Genomic DNA, 16,782 nt, shown 5'->3' with positions numbered 1-16,782 from the left:
AAGTGAAAGAAATTATTTTCTCTGAGTTTTTGGCGTGTCCGTGGCTGACCATGAATCCCAGATGCCAAGTGAGCTGGCTTCACCAGCCACTGTCCCACTCGGAGTGCCGCTCGCCTGCCTGCTGCCAGAAGCACCCTGGGGGTCAGAGATGGCCCATGTGAGGAGCGCTTCATGGCGACAACAGTAAGCTGGCTGTTTGCCAAGCTAGCCGGGGAGTGGGAGAGTCCCGTCTCTTGACAGACGCCCGACAGGCGCTTCTCATACCCAGAGTTTGAGGCATCACCACGGTGGAGCCATCAGAAGGTTATTTTGAAATAATTTGATACTTGATATTTCCCAGAAAGCATCAGAAGGCCCTGTTGAGGGGAAATCAGAACTTTGCTGGACTTCTCTATGCCGATTTTATGATTCAGTGATGTTTTTCCTCGGCAGCACGTAAAACAGCTGACAAGTGTAATCTCTTCAGCACGTGGCGGCCGTACGGGGCTTCGATGGGCCTCGTCTGCCCTGAGATTGATTTGCTTTCTGCTCCCCTCAGAGCCCTGACTCATCGGGGTGGGTCCCCCCCCGTTTCGGGGCCCGCGGGGACATCTGTGGGAGTGAGGCGCGTGGGGCAGGCCGGCAGCATCCCCCCTCGCCTCCTGCCACAGCGCCCCCCAGGGCTTGACGAACAGGAAAGGCCCTTCCTCAGATCCAGGGCTGGTTTTCGAGAGCTTGTCACAGCAGGTGTGCTTCGCGGTAGGCCGAGCACCTGGCCGAAAACGGTGTCGAACAGGAGCGCGAACGAGGTTATTGGGAGCACAGGTGTAGCCGAGCTGGACCGAGCCCTGCGCTCACCGACGCCGCGGCTCGGCCGGGTCTGACGGGCCGGGTGGTCTGCTTGTCTGTCTTCCCCTCCTAGTCTCACCTGAGGAAGAACCCGCCCGCGTACTCCAGCTCCACGTCCATGGCGGCTGTCGTCGGCAACCCCAAGCTCCCGTCGGCGGTGATGGACAGGTGGCTGTGGGGGCCGATGCCGTCGGCTGAGGAGGAGGCCTACATGGTGTCCGAGCTGCTGGGCTGCCAGCCCCTGGTGGGCAGCGTGGCCACCAAAGAAAGGGTCATGAGTGCCCTGAGCCAGGCCGAGTGCGTCCACTTTGCCACCCACATCTCCTGGAAACTGTCGGCCTTGGTCCTCACGCCCAGCGCCGACGGCAACCCTGCCGGCAGCAAGAGCTCCTTCGGCCACCCCTACACGATCCCCGAGTCCCTGCGGGTGCAGGACGACGCCAGCGATGGGGAGAGCATCTCGGACTGCCCGCCCCTGCAGGAGCTGCTGCTCACGGCCGCCGACGTCCTGGACCTGCGGCTGCCTGTGAAGCTGGTGGTCCTCGGCTCCTCGCAGGAGTCCAACAGCAAGGTCACGGCTGACGGGGTCATCGCGCTGACACGGGCCTTCCTGGCTGCCGGCGCGCAGTGCGTTCTCGTGTCTCTGTGGCCTGTGCCCGTGGCGGCTTCCAAGATGTTTCTCCACGCCTTCTACTCCTCCCTGCTCAATGGCCTGAAAGCCAGCGGTGCCCTGGGGGAGGCCATGAAGGTGGTGCAGAGCAGCAAGGCCTTCTCTCACCCCTCCAACTGGGCAGGTAGGAGCACAGACCGCGGGCCGGCGCCTGGCAGGGGCCCCCAGGGCTCGGTCCTCATGGCCTCCCGTTGGGGGTGGGGAGGGGAGGGCCGGGGCACTGGGGGGAGGCGGTGCGGGGAGAGGGCCTTGTTTGCGGAGACGCGTGCCTTCTGCCAAACTGGTCTTTCGTCACTGTGGTATTAGCCTTTTTTTTTTTTTTAAAGATTTTATTTATTTGAGGGAGAGAGCATGAGCAGGGGTGGGGGCAGAGGGAGAGGGAGAAAGAATCTCATGCAGACGCCCCACTGAGCGCAGAGCCTGACGCAGGGCTCGATCTCACAACCCTGAGATCACGACCTGAGCTGAAATCAAGAGTCGGACACTCAGCCGACTGCACCACCCGGGTGCCCCTGAAGTAATCTCGTTGACTAGGGAGCAGAACAGCCTGCCACGGGAGTGCGAGTGTAGACTTCTGGACTGGAGCGTGCCACTTGACCCATTTTATGGCGCCCTCATGTGAAGTCCCAGGACGGTGGCAGAGAGCCGTGTGGTAGAAAGTCCCTAGGTTCCGTCACCGGAACACTTGGGTTTGACCTAGTTCCACGTCCGGGCTCTGTGACCTGTGCAGATTACTTACCCTTTCTGAAGCTCGGCATCCTCACTGGTGCCCGGGGGTGATAACTCCGTGTCCGTGCTTGAGACAGTCTGGACGAGTGGGTTCCATGTCTTGTGACACGCGTACGACCCGTTCTGGAGGGCCGACAGCACCTGCTCTGAGTGGGCCTGCCCCAGGGGCTCGCAGGTCTGGGAGGGAAGGGAGAATGTTCTCTGGGACATCTGGTCACGGGAGGTGGGGCAAGGGATGGCCTGTGGGCCTCCTGACAGGCTGCCATCCCACAGAGTGCGGCCTCACCCAGCCAAGGCCGTGTTGCCGACACAGCCCAGGCCCTCGGCCTGGGGACCGCATGGCCTCTCCCTGCCCTCCCTCACCGCACAGCAGGAGAGCAGAGGCCCTTTCCTGAGCAACCTCCGCGGCAAAACCGTGCTCACCACTCGTGAGCCGTGAAACCGTGTTGATTCTTAAAGGGGAGGGGACAGAGGGGCATAGGCGGGCCCCCCAGTGCGTGAGGCCTCCCGCAGCCTGTCCGTGGGGCAGGCCTCTCTTGGGGGCAGGGTGGCTGCGAGGCCCCACGGAGTGGGGACCAGCCAGAGCTGCCGCGCCGAGGGGAGGGCAGGCTCTGAGATGCCTTCTGTGTTCTCCCCAGGCTTCATGCTCATCGGGAGTGACGTGAAGCTGAACAGTCCGTCGTCGCTCATCGGCCAGGCCCTCACGGAGATCCTCCAGCACCCGGAGCGCGCCCGCGACGCCCTGCGAGTGCTGTTGCACCTGGTAAGCCCCACCGTGCCCCGCGGGCCGCTGCCCTCAAGAGCCGGCTGCAGCCTGTCCTGCCTCCAGGGCACATGAGCAGGCGGAGGGGACCCCCAGGTGGAGCTAGTTGGTAGAGTAGTGGGGATGACGTGTCATGGGGGTGGCTGCAGCCTCCTGGCCAAGGTCCTGGGGCCCGCACTGCCGCTGTTTCTGGGCCATGAAGCTTTGGGCAAGTCACCTGGCTCGCTGGTTTCCTCCTCTGGGAGAGGGGGTAAAACTTCTGTTTCAGGTTATGGTGAGGCTTAGAGAAGAGGTGCCAGGCACGGGTTTAGGCCCTGGCAGGTGGGAGGGGTACTTAAGGGGTGAAGGGGGAGGCGTCTGTTCCAGAGGCCACTGCTGTGGGATGGAGGGTGACTCAGAGGTCCGGGGAAGAGGGGCACCGCCAGCCGCGGCCCCGGGATGAGTGCTCTTCGGTGGACGTGAGGGCTGCGGGCCGTGAAGGGGGTTCTGGAGGGTCTGAAGGTTTATCCTAGTGATGGGGAGCCATCCCGTGGTTTGGGGCAGGCTCTGGCCTGAGGAGGGTTTTAGTGTCTGTGGAGGGGAGCCTGGGGCAGGAGGAGTGGGCCAGGGAAGGCGCAGAGCTCTTCGGACTCTCCCAGCCTCGCTGGCGCTGGGACAGTGACAGCCTGTCCCTTCGTCCCCTGCCTCGCCAGCCAGGCCGTTGCCACAGGGCCTGGGTCCGCAGGCTGGGGCGCCCCAGGGGCAGCGGGTAACCCCGGCTTCCCCGTGGGGCTTCGCGTGTCCCCAGAGCGCTGGGAGAGGACGCAGGGCTGGCGCTGACCGGAGCGGCGCTTCGCTGCCCTTCCCTTCCAGGTGGAGAAGTCCCTGCAGCGCATCCAGAACGGGCAGCGCAATGCCATGTACACATCCCAGCAGAGCGTGGAGAACAAAGTGGGTGGCATCCCCGGCTGGCAGGCGCTCCTCACCGCCGTGGGCTTCCGGCTGGACCCCCCCCGCCAGCGGCCTGCCGGCAGCCGTCTTCTTCCCGACCTCCGACCCCGGCGACCGGCTGCAGCAGTGCAGCAGCGCTGTCCAGTCCCTGCTGGGTGAGCCCGGGCGGGGCTGCGGCGGCTGGCGGGGAGGGAGCCAGGGGTCCGGGCCAGGAGGCGATCCGAAACGGCAGGGCGCTGGCCCCGCTCGGCCTCCCCGGGCTCACGGACGAGCCTGGGCGGACGGCAGCTGGCTCCGTGTCTACTCGGCAGCCTCGGATCTGCCGCAACTGCTGGGCCACACCCAGGGCAGCGGCAGGTGCCTGTGGCCCGTCACGCCCCTGGAGGACTGGCCTTTCTCTGGGACCCTTGTCTCCTTTCTCAAGTTAGAGACCCACATGCCACGGACACAGAGTGTCTCAGGCTCTTGGCCTGGGGAAGCAGCAGGGCTGTGGGTGTGCGGGCCCCTCTGGGTGACACCTGCCTTCTTCTCGGTGTAGGTCTGCCCAACCCTGCCCTCCAAGCCCTCTGCAAGCTCATCACGGCCTCGGAGACAGGCGAGCAGCTCATCAGCCGGGTGAGTCGAGCCGGGCGGCGGAGCCCAGGCCTGAGCGCCGGGCCGAGCTGGGGAGACAGGGTGCCCTGGCCTACCCGGGAATCTGCAAGTGACATGGTATTACTGCCTTTTTCAGCCTCTGTGACTAGAAGGGAAAGACGAGGGCTGGGGGTGAAACAGTCCCCTAGGTGTGTGCCCGCCCAGGGGGCAAGAGCCTGTCCTCTCTGGGCTCTGGGTTCTGAGAGAGGCCTCTGTCACCTGCAGTCTCAGGCCCTTTCCCGAACTGTCCATTCAGTGGCCTCCTGCACCTTGTCATCCCCCACCCCCACCAACTTTTTCCACTGCTGGACAAGTGTTTCAACCACACTCCCTCAGCCAGCAGGTGTGGGGACAGCCTGCCAGGTCCCCTGAAGGGTTCCTGGTGCTTGACCCTGCCTGGGAGAGTAGCCGCTGGGGCACAGCACTGAGCACAAAGTCAACTCTAATGCAAGATACTGCTTAGCAGTTTCTACAAACATGCTTTCTTCTAGGGGAACGTAGCTCTCTTTCAGGAATCGGGAGGACTCCAACTCTTCCCATCACATAGGCCCTTCCCAGCTTGGCCTCAGGGCTCCCGATCTCCCTACTGGCCAGTGAGGGTCTGGAACAAGGGGAAGGGGGACACCGTGAGCCCCGGGGTGACCGCTGTGTGGGGGAGGGCTTCTGGCTGGTGTAGCATCCGTGAAGAGCACGGAACAGTTCCTTGGTCGTCTCGTAGTGTAATAGCGTGAAAAAACAAACAGCAAACCTCGTTATGATCGACCAGATTTCATTGTACATGGAAATACTTGTGTGTGGAAACAGCTCTCTGTCTGGGATTAGCCTCTGAAAATCTGCGTGGTGCCTGGAGCCTCCCACCTCCCCAGGGTGGTTTCCAGCACAGATTCGGAACAGAGCCCAATGACATGGCCCCTTCTTCAATGAGCGTGTTATGTCTCCTTGTTGAAGAGAATCAGGAAGGCACTTCTAGAACATGGTACATCAAGACATCTTGGACCCAGGCGGCCTGGAAGCCTGTGCTCTACAAGAGAACGTTAGAATTACATTTGCAGGGCAAGGCTGAGTCCAAAAAGCCAGCTGCTTAATTTCTTGCATTTGGTGGCATCACAGGGGCTTCCTGCCTACTCTCCCTCTGGGCCGCAGGCAGATGTCCCGGCTGCCCCAGGGGCCGGCAGGTGGTGGCTATTTCTGGAGTCACTCTGGAACCGTGGCCCTTGGTGTCTAGAGTGGCCTGTCCACGCCCTCTGTGCCCCCTCCCCACTCGAGCCCTGCCTGCCCCGCTCCTCTCCTGGCAAGAAGGGAGGGCCCGGCTGCCCCTGACCGCGTCTGGCCTGGTGTGGCTGTTCATTTTCCTGTGTGTCCCTGCTGACTCTCGCTCCTCTCCCCTCCCGGTCAGAGCCGCCGCGGGCCTGCTGTGGCGCTTCCTAAAGCAGTGATCAGCTCGTGTTGCATAACAACCTGTGCTTGAGTCTAAACTCTCTTCTCTCTCTCTCTTTTTCTTTCTTTTCTTATAATCTGCTGGCCGAAGGCTGTTAAAAATATGGTTGGAATGGTGAGTACGACTTTAAGTAGCAACTGTTGTCAGGTGAGCCCCTCAACCCGCCCACCCCCCTGCGTCCCCTGCACAGCTCTGAGCTCGGGCGCATGTGCTGTCGCTCAGAGCTGCGTGCACACGCCCCCATGAGCTCCGGGCCACCGTGACCTGGGCCACCGGTGCGGCCGCTGCCCCCTTCCTCTGCTCTGGCTCCCCCTTTCCTGCTCCACCCTTCTTGTGTTCTCGATTTGACCTCTCAAGTTCCACCAGCACAGCAGGGGCAGAAGTGACATTGAGCAAGTGACATGGAGAACCCACCCCACAGGGCCCCCGACTAGACTCAGGGGACCCAAAGCACCCAGGGCCCTTGAAGGGGGCGTGTGGGTTCCTCCCCGAGCGCTGAGGCTCTGGGACGGGACGCCGGGCTCCTCTTCGCCATGTAACTCAAGAGCATCAAGGGGACTCAAGGAGAGAAAAAAAGAGGGAGACGACCAGTCCTAGGGCCCACCCCCTCTTCTGGTCCCCGAGCCCCGCCGCCAGTGTGCGGGAGGGAAGAGGCGAGGCCGCCCCCCTCCCCGTGACACCGCCCCTGCCCCGCCCCAGCATCCCGAGAGGAGACAGGACAGCAGGCCTGAGGCATCGTAAAAGGAATGTGCAGTGCGATACACATTAAGGTCATCAGGGATGTCGGTAGCAGGTGACACAGGAGTAACGCGGGGACACATCCTAGGCGGGCCGGAGGGACGGCGGCGCTGGGAAGGCGGCGCGCTCACGCCCTTCTCCTCGCTCAGCTCCACCAGGTGCTGGTCCAGCTGCAGGCCGGCGAGAAGGAGCAGGACTTCGCCTCGGCCCCCATCCAGGTCTCCATCAGCGTGCAGCTCTGGCGCCTCCCCGGGTGCCACGAGTTCCTGGCGGCTCTAGGTAAGGCGGCGTCCTCAGCCGCTTCCTGCACTTCCGATGGCAACACTCGTCTCCCCTCGTGTCCACTGGTGAAGCTGGTCTCGGGGCCTCGGTGTTTCCCTAGCTCTCGCGTATAGACGGCGGGCTCGGAGGGTCCGGCACGTCCGCGCACTTTGCAGACGGCCCCCCTGCCTTGTTCCGTTGCCCGGCATTTTGGTTTCATCCCTCTCACGTCCAGTCCTCACCTGGGTAGAAAGCTGCTGGATGTCCGCACTGTTGGCAGTCAAGCCATGATTAAAAGCTAAAGAAAACACAGTCATAAAATAACAGTTTCAAGGTCAGTGTCTATCGTACTATTGAAACCGGGTCTGATTTGACGCCAGGGACCTAGAACTGCACGCGCCAGGATTCTTGTTCATCCGGGACACTTACTTTTCCTTTTTTGACATTGTAACACGCCTGAGGCAGCTCCTGGCATAATTGCTGCCTTAACAGACGCATTTTTTGATAAAATACCACACAAGAGGCTGTGAGCTGCCCTCCTGTCCCACTTAAATGCCGGTGTGACTGGCCTGGGAGCCATTCACTTCCCAAGCTTTTCTCTGAACACCTGTCATGTGTCGGGCAATGTGCCAGGACAGGGGACGCAGCACTGAGTGGAGGACAAGCCCTGCCCGCTTAGAGTTTTCGGTCTAGTGGGGAAGACAACAGACCTAGTAAGTACGTAACCTAAGGGGAGGGAGCCCCTCGGGTGCGGGGGCACCGTCACAGACAAGAGCATTGGGTCGCAGTGATGGCTGGAGAGGGGGGAGGCACCCGGAGAGCCTGAGGGTGTCTTCAGGAGGAAAGATCCAGGCCGAGGGAAGAGCCGTCAGGGAGCACAAGTGCCGGGTGCGGGCACAGCGGCAGACCAGGCAGAGGTGGGGCAATCCTGTGGGCCGTGAGGCCAGGGGAAGGCCTTTAGTTCTTCACCTCAGGGAGTGGGGACTCTGGAGGATGACACAGCCTAAATCACTGCTACGGGGACCAGCCACCGTCCGACATGGCAGCAGCCGATCCTTCAAAAGGAATTTTTCTTCTGCTTGTGAAATCTGGATTTCACAGCATTAGGCCTTTCTTCTAACCCATTTGGCAGATGACCTTTCCCAGCCCACCTCAACTTTGGGCTGGCTCCATTTGCTTTTGATGAGGGAGCCCCCAAACCCCCACAGGGACTCTGAATCCCTAGAAGTAGATGTTCTCGCGTCTTTTAGGATTTGTACCGTGCGCTTGTTTCTGTGGGCTTAAGGCATAGTCGTCTTGGCGTAAACACAGTAAATGTAGTCAGTAGCCACTGGACCAGGATTGAGAAAGGCCAGGTCCACACCCAGGCAGGAGCTCTTTTCCCTTCCGGGACAGCCCGACACAGGGCGCAGGTGAGAGAAGACGGAGCCAAGGCCGCTTTTTATAAAGGAAAAGCTGTCTTCCTCACACAGGGCCCACACCTCCCCTCGGTGTGGGTGCAACAGAGGCAGCCCCGCTCGCCTGGGAACTGGGTAGTTCCAGGTGTGTCATTGGCTCTCCCTGGTGTTGCGATGGTGGGTTATTTTCACCGACGGCCTCTACTTCCCTGTATTTTCCAAATCCACTGATACTCAAGGGGTGAGTCAGTGTGCACGTACTTATCCCAAAATCCCGTGGCCTGAGACCGGGCGAGGAAAAGTCTCTGCAGGCCCAGCATCTGGAGAAGTGACTCCCTCACTCTTGAGGGCTCCGAGGCTCCTAGAAATGCCCTCTTTGCAGCCCTCAGCACCCAGCAGGAGCCATCACAGCCCGTCACGGTAACCAAGTCACGTCATTCTGGTAAAGGGAGAGGTCTCCAACTAAAACATTTATATTAGTTATTTGTTTTTAAATGCTGAGTTCTCCCAGACCTTCCTGTTGCTTTCAGGGAGCGTTTCTGTTTAAGTTCAGAGGGGAAAATATCCCATAGCAACAGAAGGCTGAGGTCGCTCGTCGAGTGAACCAAATTCCCAGAGGAATGGCAGTGTCCGCCAGTGTCAGAATCCCTGCGTGAGCATGACAATAGACACACATTTCTCATTTGACTAGTCAGGAACCGCACAGCAGGCGGCGCACGACAGACCCTGTCACTGGAGCGCACATCAGAGGCGAGAGGGGACCCTGCCCCCCGCCCCCCCCCCCCCGGCCGTGCGCACCAACCTTCTCTGTTCCAGGCGAGCTCCGTGCCCGGCCAGGGCCTGAGCGCGCACGTGCAGGGCCCTCAGTGCTGTCTGCCGCACAACCCTTGGCCGTGCTCTTCCGGGGGGGACGGGGCTGCCTCCGCACGGCAGGCTCCTGCCCTCTGCTGTGCCCGCCCGGGTCTCAGCGGGACCTCGTGTGGGGACGGCCCCCTGGGCTTCAGCGAACAGAGTGCGTCCCCGCAGGGTGGCTCCGCGAGAGGGCGGGTTGTCCGTGGTCACAGGCCGCTGGTTTCAAAGCCCTCGCTGGCGGCCGCCGACCGCGTCCTGGAGAAGCTTGCACCTGCCGAGGCAGCAGCTTTGAATGTTGGGCCGGTGCCGAGCGGCCCGGCCAGTTTCCGTCCCTCCTACGGTCCCTCGGCGGACTGTTCCGGAGAGAATGGAGAAGGCGGCTCGTGTTCCCGCCGCACCGTGACCGGCCGCTGTGGAGGGCAGCCGGGCTCTGGGAAGGGGCCGGAGGGAGGCGGGCCCCGCGGGTACCGGGCGGGGGTGCGGCTCACAGGCCGGGGCAGCCCAGGCTGGGCGCTGGCCGAGGGGCTGCGGGGGTTCCCGGGAGATGGGGCACCGGCCCTGCGGCTCCTCCCAGGACACGGACGCTTCCCTGCGGAAGCGGAGATTCACAGTCTTTGTTCCTCTAGGGTTCGATCTCTGCGAAGTGGGTCAGGAGGAAGTCATCCTGAAAACCGGGAAACAAGCCAATCGGCGAACCATGCACTTTGCCCTGCAGTCTCTGCTCGCGCTCTTCGGTAAGCGCCCCTGCCCGCGCCCCCCATGCGCCCCCCGGGGCAGACGCGGGCGCAAACCTGGCTGCGTTTGGGGAAGGAGGAGAAAAGCGGGGAAGTATTTTGTGTGGATGTGTTCGGGTCGGTGCAAGAGCAGTGAACAACCCCCCGCCCCCCGCTAACTTACAACGTAGCACGTGGTAGAGTCGGGTGCTGCCAAGGGCCGTGAAGACACGCAGAGGAAGGGACGAGACAGGGTGGCAGCGGGGTGACGAACCAGGGAGGAGCCGGTGCCCCGTGGCTCAGGCCGCAGGCAGTTTTCGGGCACCAGGGGCACAGCCGCCTCCCCGCGGTTCTCAGGGGGCCGAGCTGGCTGTCGCGTGAAGACAGCGGTGGCCGCGGATCGAAGGCAGAACTAGCGGGATCCGCTAAAGGATGTGAGTCAGACACGAGGGACGGGTCAAAGGTGATGCCTTGTTTTTCGGAACAAAGGCCGAAGGGGACTGCCTTCTGCAGAGACCTTGACAGTGGCAGGAGGAGGGGGTTGGAGTTCCGTCTCGGACACGTTCGGTTTAGAAATCTCCATTACACAAGCCGCCCTGCCTGCTGCATACGTGAGGCGGAGGTTCAGGCAGAGGCCCTCACGGGGACAGAAGGGGTGCAGGCCCCACGGGGGGCGGGCGGTGTCTGGGCGCCTGGGCCTCCCAGGGTGCAGGCGTGAGCAGGCCGGGAAGGAGCGGTCGGCGAGGGCAGGGGGCCGACTGCAGACCTGAGCAGGGAACACTGGATTTGGGGGCGCGGGTGCCCCTGCTGACCGTTACAAGAGCTGGGGAGGACAGAGGCTGGGTGGAGCGGGTTGAGAGAAGATGGGAGGACAGGCAGTGCGGACAGTGAGTGTAAATGACCCTGGGGAGCCGCCGAAACGTGGAGGGTCGTGGCTATGGGTTTAGGACCGGGGACCCCACAGACTGGCCGCCGGCCTGGGTCGGAGCCCGAGGCCGACGGGGTCCTGTGAGATGGGAGCGGGGTGGAGGCGGCGTGGCAGGGGGCCGGGGCCGGCTGGGCCTGGAGTTCCCCGAGTGCTCTTGGCCCCGTGTAACGTTCACTGTCTCCAGCGGGGCCGTGCGCTTCGGGAGCGTGAGATGAGTGCAGCTCGTGTGTGGCAGCACGTGCACGGCTCCCTGCCCGCTTCGCTGCCCGTGACCACGCTTGCCCTCGGGAGGGTCACCCACAGAGAATGCTAACTGCCCTTGGGGCACCTATGTTTTGTCTTAGATTCTACTGAGCTGCCCAAGCGCCTCAGCCTCGACAGCTCGTCTTCCCTGGAGTCTCTGGCCTCGGCGCAGTCCGTCTCCAACGCCCTGCCCTTGAGCTACCAGCACCCCCCCTTCTCCCCCACTGGCGCCGACAGCATCGCCTCGGACGCCATCTCCGTGTACAGTCTGAGCTCCATCGCCTCCTCCATGAGCTTCGTCTCCAAGCCCGAGGCTGGGTCGGAAGCGGGGGGTCCCCGCGGCCGGCAGGACTACGACCGGTCCAAGAACACCTACCCACAGCGATCTACCCTGCCTCGGGGCCAGCTGTCCCCCCAGACCCGCCCTTCCGGTGGCAAAGACGAAGAAGAATACGAGGGCTTTTCCATCATCAGCACAGAGCCTCTGGCGGCCTACCAGGAAAACAGAAAGACGCGCTTCTCGCCAGATCACCAACAGGCCCGCATGGGGCTGGCTGGAGGTATGAAAGTTTCCGTAAGCTCCAAGGGGAGCGTAAGCACACCGAATTCTCCAGTTAAAATGACTCTGATTCCCAGCCCAAACTCCCCCTTCCAAAAGGTAGGAAAGCTGGCCAGTTCCGATACGGGAGAGTCAGACCAGTCCAGCACGGAAACGGACAGTACCGTGAAATCGCAAGAAGAAAGCAACCCAAAGCTTGATCCGCAGGAGCTGGCGCAGAAGATTCTAGAGGAGACACAGAGTCATCTCATCGCGGTGGAGCGTCTGCAGAGGGGCGGCGGCCAGGCCGGCAAGGGCAGTAGCCCGGAGGAGGGCGGCACGGCGCCCGGCCCCGCGGCCGTGTTCCGAGCGTCGGAAACCAGCGCGTTCAGCAGGCCGGCCCTGTCCCACCCCAAGAGCCAGCCATCGCCGGGTCCCGTGAAGCCAAAGCCCCCAGCCCGGAGCTCGTCCCTCCCTAAGGTGAGTTCAGGATACGGCAGCCCCACGGCCTCCGAGGCGTCGGTCAAGGACAGCCCGAGCCAGCACAGCGGCCGCCCGTCGCCCGGCTCCGACTCCCAGACTTCTCTCGGCGACCAGCCTCTCTTCAAACTCAAGTACCCCAGCTCTCCGTACAGCGCGCACATCTCCAAGTCCCCCCGCAACGCGTCCCCGAGCTCGGGCCACCAGTCCCCGGCCGGCAGCGCGCCGTCCCCAGCGCTGTCCTACTCGTCGGCCGGCTCGGCGCGCTCCAGCCCCGCCGACGCCCCCGACGTGGACAGACTGAAGATGGCAGCCATCGACGAGAAGGTGCAGGCCGTCCACAACCTCAAGATGTTCTGGCAGAGCGCGCCCCAGCACCCCCCGGGACCCATGAAAATATTCCGGGGCGCCCCCGGCACGCTGACGTCCAAGAGGGACGTGCTCAGTCTGCTCAATCTGTCCCCGCGGCACAGCAAGAAGGAGGAGGGCGTGGACAAGCTGGAACTGAAGGAGCTGTCCCTGCAGCCGCCCGGAGAGGCGCCCCAGAAAGCCCCTCCCAACGGCCACTGGCGCACGGAGACCACCGCGCTGGGCGCACTGCCCCTGCCCGCCGGGCCCCCCGCGCCCGCCCGCCCGCTGAGACTGCCTTCTGGAAACGGCTACAAGTTTCTGTCCCCGGGAAGATTCTTTCCTTCCTCCAAATGCTAAAGCATCTTCTGTACCCGCGGACTCAGGGTGCAGCCGCCGCAGGGGGCTGCCCCCCTCGGCTAAGTGCTGTCACCCCACGCAACCGCCAGCCACCTCACGCTGGGCGAGCCCCCGGGGCGCGGGCCACCACACACACGGCCGCTGGCGACTCTGGGCCGCGCTCACCGGGAGCCAGGACTTCTGAGGGGCCGGCACGGGAGGCCCAGGCAATTTTCTACACACTCCACCCAATGTTTACCTTGAACTCCCTGCTTCTCATCTTTGATGTGATTCTTCAACAGGATTTTTGTACAAAAGCGGTCATGGTTCTGGGGTGGGGAGAGGAAAGGGAGCACATATTTTGCTAAGAGGTAGATACGCAGTACCTTTTATACACAGAAATACAAGTAGAGCTTTTTTTAAGGCTTTCAGGTGCTGGCTGGGGGTGGGATATATAAAATCTAAGTTGAATTCTACATGAAAGTGTGATATTAGCCAAAAACAGAACGGTTTTTAAAATGCCAATGACGTGTCATGAAACTAGCGATTCCGGTCTCCTGACCGCGTCCCATCACAGTAGCAATGCAGTAATTCACGTTCAGCCGCGCCTCCTTCCTGAACGCCGCTCTGCTCGGTCGAGCTCTGCAGATGTCCTTGGGGCCCCACGGTCAACCAAACTTGAATTTTCTTAAAAATTTTATGTAACTCTTCTCCAGGCGTTTTAGAACTATGCAATTGTGATTTAAAATGCAACTTTGTGCTTTTAAAACATTATTGACCTTTTTTGTATGTGGACAAACAACTCGGTTTTATTATCAATAGTACTTTGCATTTATAGCTATTATTTTTAAAAGCTCCAATTTTTTAAAACGTCAAATTTTGAATAGTCATCAATAAGTAACTATCAAGTTTGGGGGGGGGGAGGTTGAAATACTCAGTTTCCTTGTAAACATTAAAAAAAAATAAAACAACCCACGGCTAACTTGACTTAACCAGAATGGAGCTTCCAGCTCCCGTTCCAGCTGCTTCATCTTAGTCTCTTCTCCCGATTCCAGGCTTCGAACACCCCTCCTCTCTAAATCTGTTCCCGGGCTCCCACCGCCCGGCAGCCCCCGTTTTCGAGTGGCTCGGGCACCCTCACCTTCGCCGGGACCAGCCCCCTCCCTTCCCGCAGTACTTTCACACCCACAGCCCGAGAAGCAGGGGGCTTTTGCGGGGATTGACATCCGAGTCGTGGCTGAGCGGGGACACAGATATTCCTGAAAGTGTTGTCCTAGACAAACGGGTGGGCTTTTCCTATGGCTATGACAGTCCACGGAAGTTGTTGCCAGCTGGGCGGAGACAAAAGAGAGTCTGGGTGGGGGTGAGCATTAACTTATAAAGAAATGAAATGCTAACAATCCTATTAGTACTAAGTTCAGTGGGAGAATTTAAATAAACCGCTTTTACAGAACTCTAAAACGAAAACCCGACCACCCTCCCCTCGAGGGGGTGGCCCACACCACATGGAGTAGACGGGCGAGGCCTGGCGGGAGACCTCCAAGTAGAGCTCTTAACCTTGGGTAGGATCTCACTTTCTAAACATACCCTGACCACTTGCCCCGCTCCTCGGTGTGCCCCGGAAAGAGGAAAGGAGACGCTTTCTTGGGTGGGTTACTCTCCTGAGCTAAGTCACGGAGGTTGTCGCCTTTACCCCAACAGCCATGTTGGCGAGAGCAGACACTAAGGATGTCCCGTTCTAGCCCTGACCCTGACACTGGGAGACAAATCCTTCATAAAGAAGCACTTACGAGGTTCTTTACGTCAGGAGGGAACTAATAAACGGTAATAAAGTACCGGAGTAGCAAACGAAAGCAAGGTTCTAGCACTGTGCGTTTGGATAACAAAATCAGGTCCTCAGCAACAATAACAAAACCTCAGTCAATTTCTGAATCCCTATGTAGATAGTTGGGCTGCTCCTTTCTCAGCAATCTCAGCCTCTTTCCCAAGTGCCAAGGAGCCCCGGAGGACAGGCCTGGGGTCTGTGCCCCCCGTGCGAGCGCACCTGTTTGCCCACCTCCGGTGCACGCCCTCTGCCAGCCAGACCACTTCCCGTGGTTACCAGGCCAGCGAGGAGGACTAGTGGACCCCAGCCTGGTTTTAGTCCTAACTACATTGTTGTTTTAGGGTTCACGTTGCAAAACCAGATGGTGTGGGTTTTTTGGGTTTTGTTTTGTTTTTTTTGGTTCTAGATAGAAGCTTCGATGAAGGAAAGCAAACATGACAGAAATGATAGGACCAATCTAAAAATCACTGTAGGTTGCCACTTTATGTTTACTGTTAGTCTTGGTGTTTTCTTTGAGTGAAACGGACGTCAAAATCAAAGTAACTTTTTCAGGCTGCTCCCCTGAAAAACGTATGCGCTTACAAATGATGTGAGACTGATAGTTCACAGATTTCTTTGTACAGATCGGGGGCTGGCAGACGATGACCCACAGGCTAAATCTGGTGAGAGTCCTGGGTTTTTATAGCCATGATAGAAATGGATTTGACGTGTTTAAATAGTTCTATAAATACTGGCATCGTATTCTTGATTTTGCCTCTTGGCCCACAAAGCCTAAAATACCTAATACTGGAGCTTTTACGAAAACGTTTGCTGACTCCTGGTGTAGGGGACAGACAACATGATGAGAATGTTATGTTTCTACAGTCTCGGGAAAGCGAGTGTCACGTTGTGGATAAAATTGGCGTGCATGGGAATTGTGAGCCACGCGGAGAGAAGCAAATGACTCCTGCAAGAGTCCGCGGCTCTTTGCCCCACTTGGAATGAGCCAATGGATGTGGGTAAAATTTGTAAAAATATCTTTTCCTCCATAGATGCAGTTAGCATTGGATAGAATTTTCAGCTCAGGAAACTGGAACGCCCTGCCCCTGTTCCGTCAGATGCAGATACACTCGACACAAGCAATAATATCTCCCTCTCCTAGAAACCTTGGTACGGCCACAAAGAAAAGCAGATCCTACCTTAATTCGCACCAGCGAATCATTCAAGTACTTCACTGATTTCAATTAAATCACAACACCGAGACAAAACTGGCTCTAAACGTACATTTCGATCCACATTAGTGTGTAGTGAAACGAAAAAATTTCTCAACCTGCGTCCCGTTTGAAACGTGTCTTGGTCCACGCTGATACTCGCTGGGTCTCGGCAGGAGACAGGGTGCTGCACACACTGTCCTTACACTGCTCGTGCTGTCCCAGCGGAGCTCAGCAGGTGGTCACTGTCGCAAGTCCCCCGTAAGGCACCTATCCTACCACCTCCCACAGTCACACTGTTAGTTTCAGCTCCGTTTGGAAAAAATACCACGCAATACTCTGGTTGCTTTTAGTAAGTAGACAGAAGGTGAAAATTGCATCGTTTCCATCTCACATTTTGTTGTTTTACCTACAATGATTGTACATGTGGTTTGTGGACTGGGCCCTTGTCTGTAACGGACCTTTCAAAGCTGTCCCCTGTGAGGTCACGGGCGGTCACCTCTCCCCTCCTCAGACGCCTTGCCCACTTGGCACTCACCCCTCTTGGATGCAGTGTTAGCCATCTTTGGCCTACGTGGACTCTTTTTGTAAATTACAGTTTCCAGATGGCATTAAACTTTTTATATTACGAAATTTACCATGTAAAAAGAACTTCATATTTTTATTGAGATTGTTAAGGCACTTGGCCTTCCTTTGTGATTTCAGTGTCTATTAAAGCATGAGTTCCCTCGGTTTTAAGTGCTGTATCTGAATTACTTTCTGTACACGTCCCACACTTTCTAGGTTTGAGTACACAGAACGGTCATGTGTTGCTGACGCGCAGTTGGTCAAGCTGGAGTCTCCTGATACGTACACCGTAGCTTCACGTCTGCCAGGAGAGCCCAGGCGCGCACAGCAGAGCCATCCTGCAGCCAGGCTTCTGCGGCTCTGAGGCACGGG

General features: G+C 59.3%; 1 protein-coding gene across 1 annotated transcript in view; it reads left to right on the top strand.

Moving 5' to 3' along the window:
- TTC28 (tetratricopeptide repeat domain 28) overlaps window positions 1-16,581 on the top strand; it is a 416,616-nt gene extending 400,035 nt beyond the window's left edge. Inside the window, 9 exon segments of the mRNA XM_045791231.2 lie at window positions 902-1,622; window positions 2,866-2,990; window positions 3,843-3,977; window positions 3,979-4,075; window positions 4,459-4,535; window positions 6,082-6,105; window positions 6,879-7,008; window positions 9,866-9,973; window positions 11,225-16,581. Coding sequence (XP_045647187.2) covers window positions 902-1,622; window positions 2,866-2,990; window positions 3,843-3,977; window positions 3,979-4,075; window positions 4,459-4,535; window positions 6,082-6,105; window positions 6,879-7,008; window positions 9,866-9,973; window positions 11,225-12,849 — 3,042 coding nt within the window. The 3' untranslated portion in view covers window positions 12,850-16,581.
- The last annotated feature ends 201 nt before the right edge of the window (window positions 16,582-16,782 follow it).

Source organism: Ursus americanus, chromosome 30 (genome assembly GCF_024610735.1).
Source record: "Ursus americanus isolate L20-20 chromosome 30, mUrsAme1.1.p, whole genome shotgun sequence".
Lineage (NCBI taxonomy): Eukaryota > Metazoa > Chordata > Mammalia > Carnivora > Ursidae > Ursus > Ursus americanus.
This window is presented reverse-complemented; position numbering and strand designations above follow the sequence as displayed.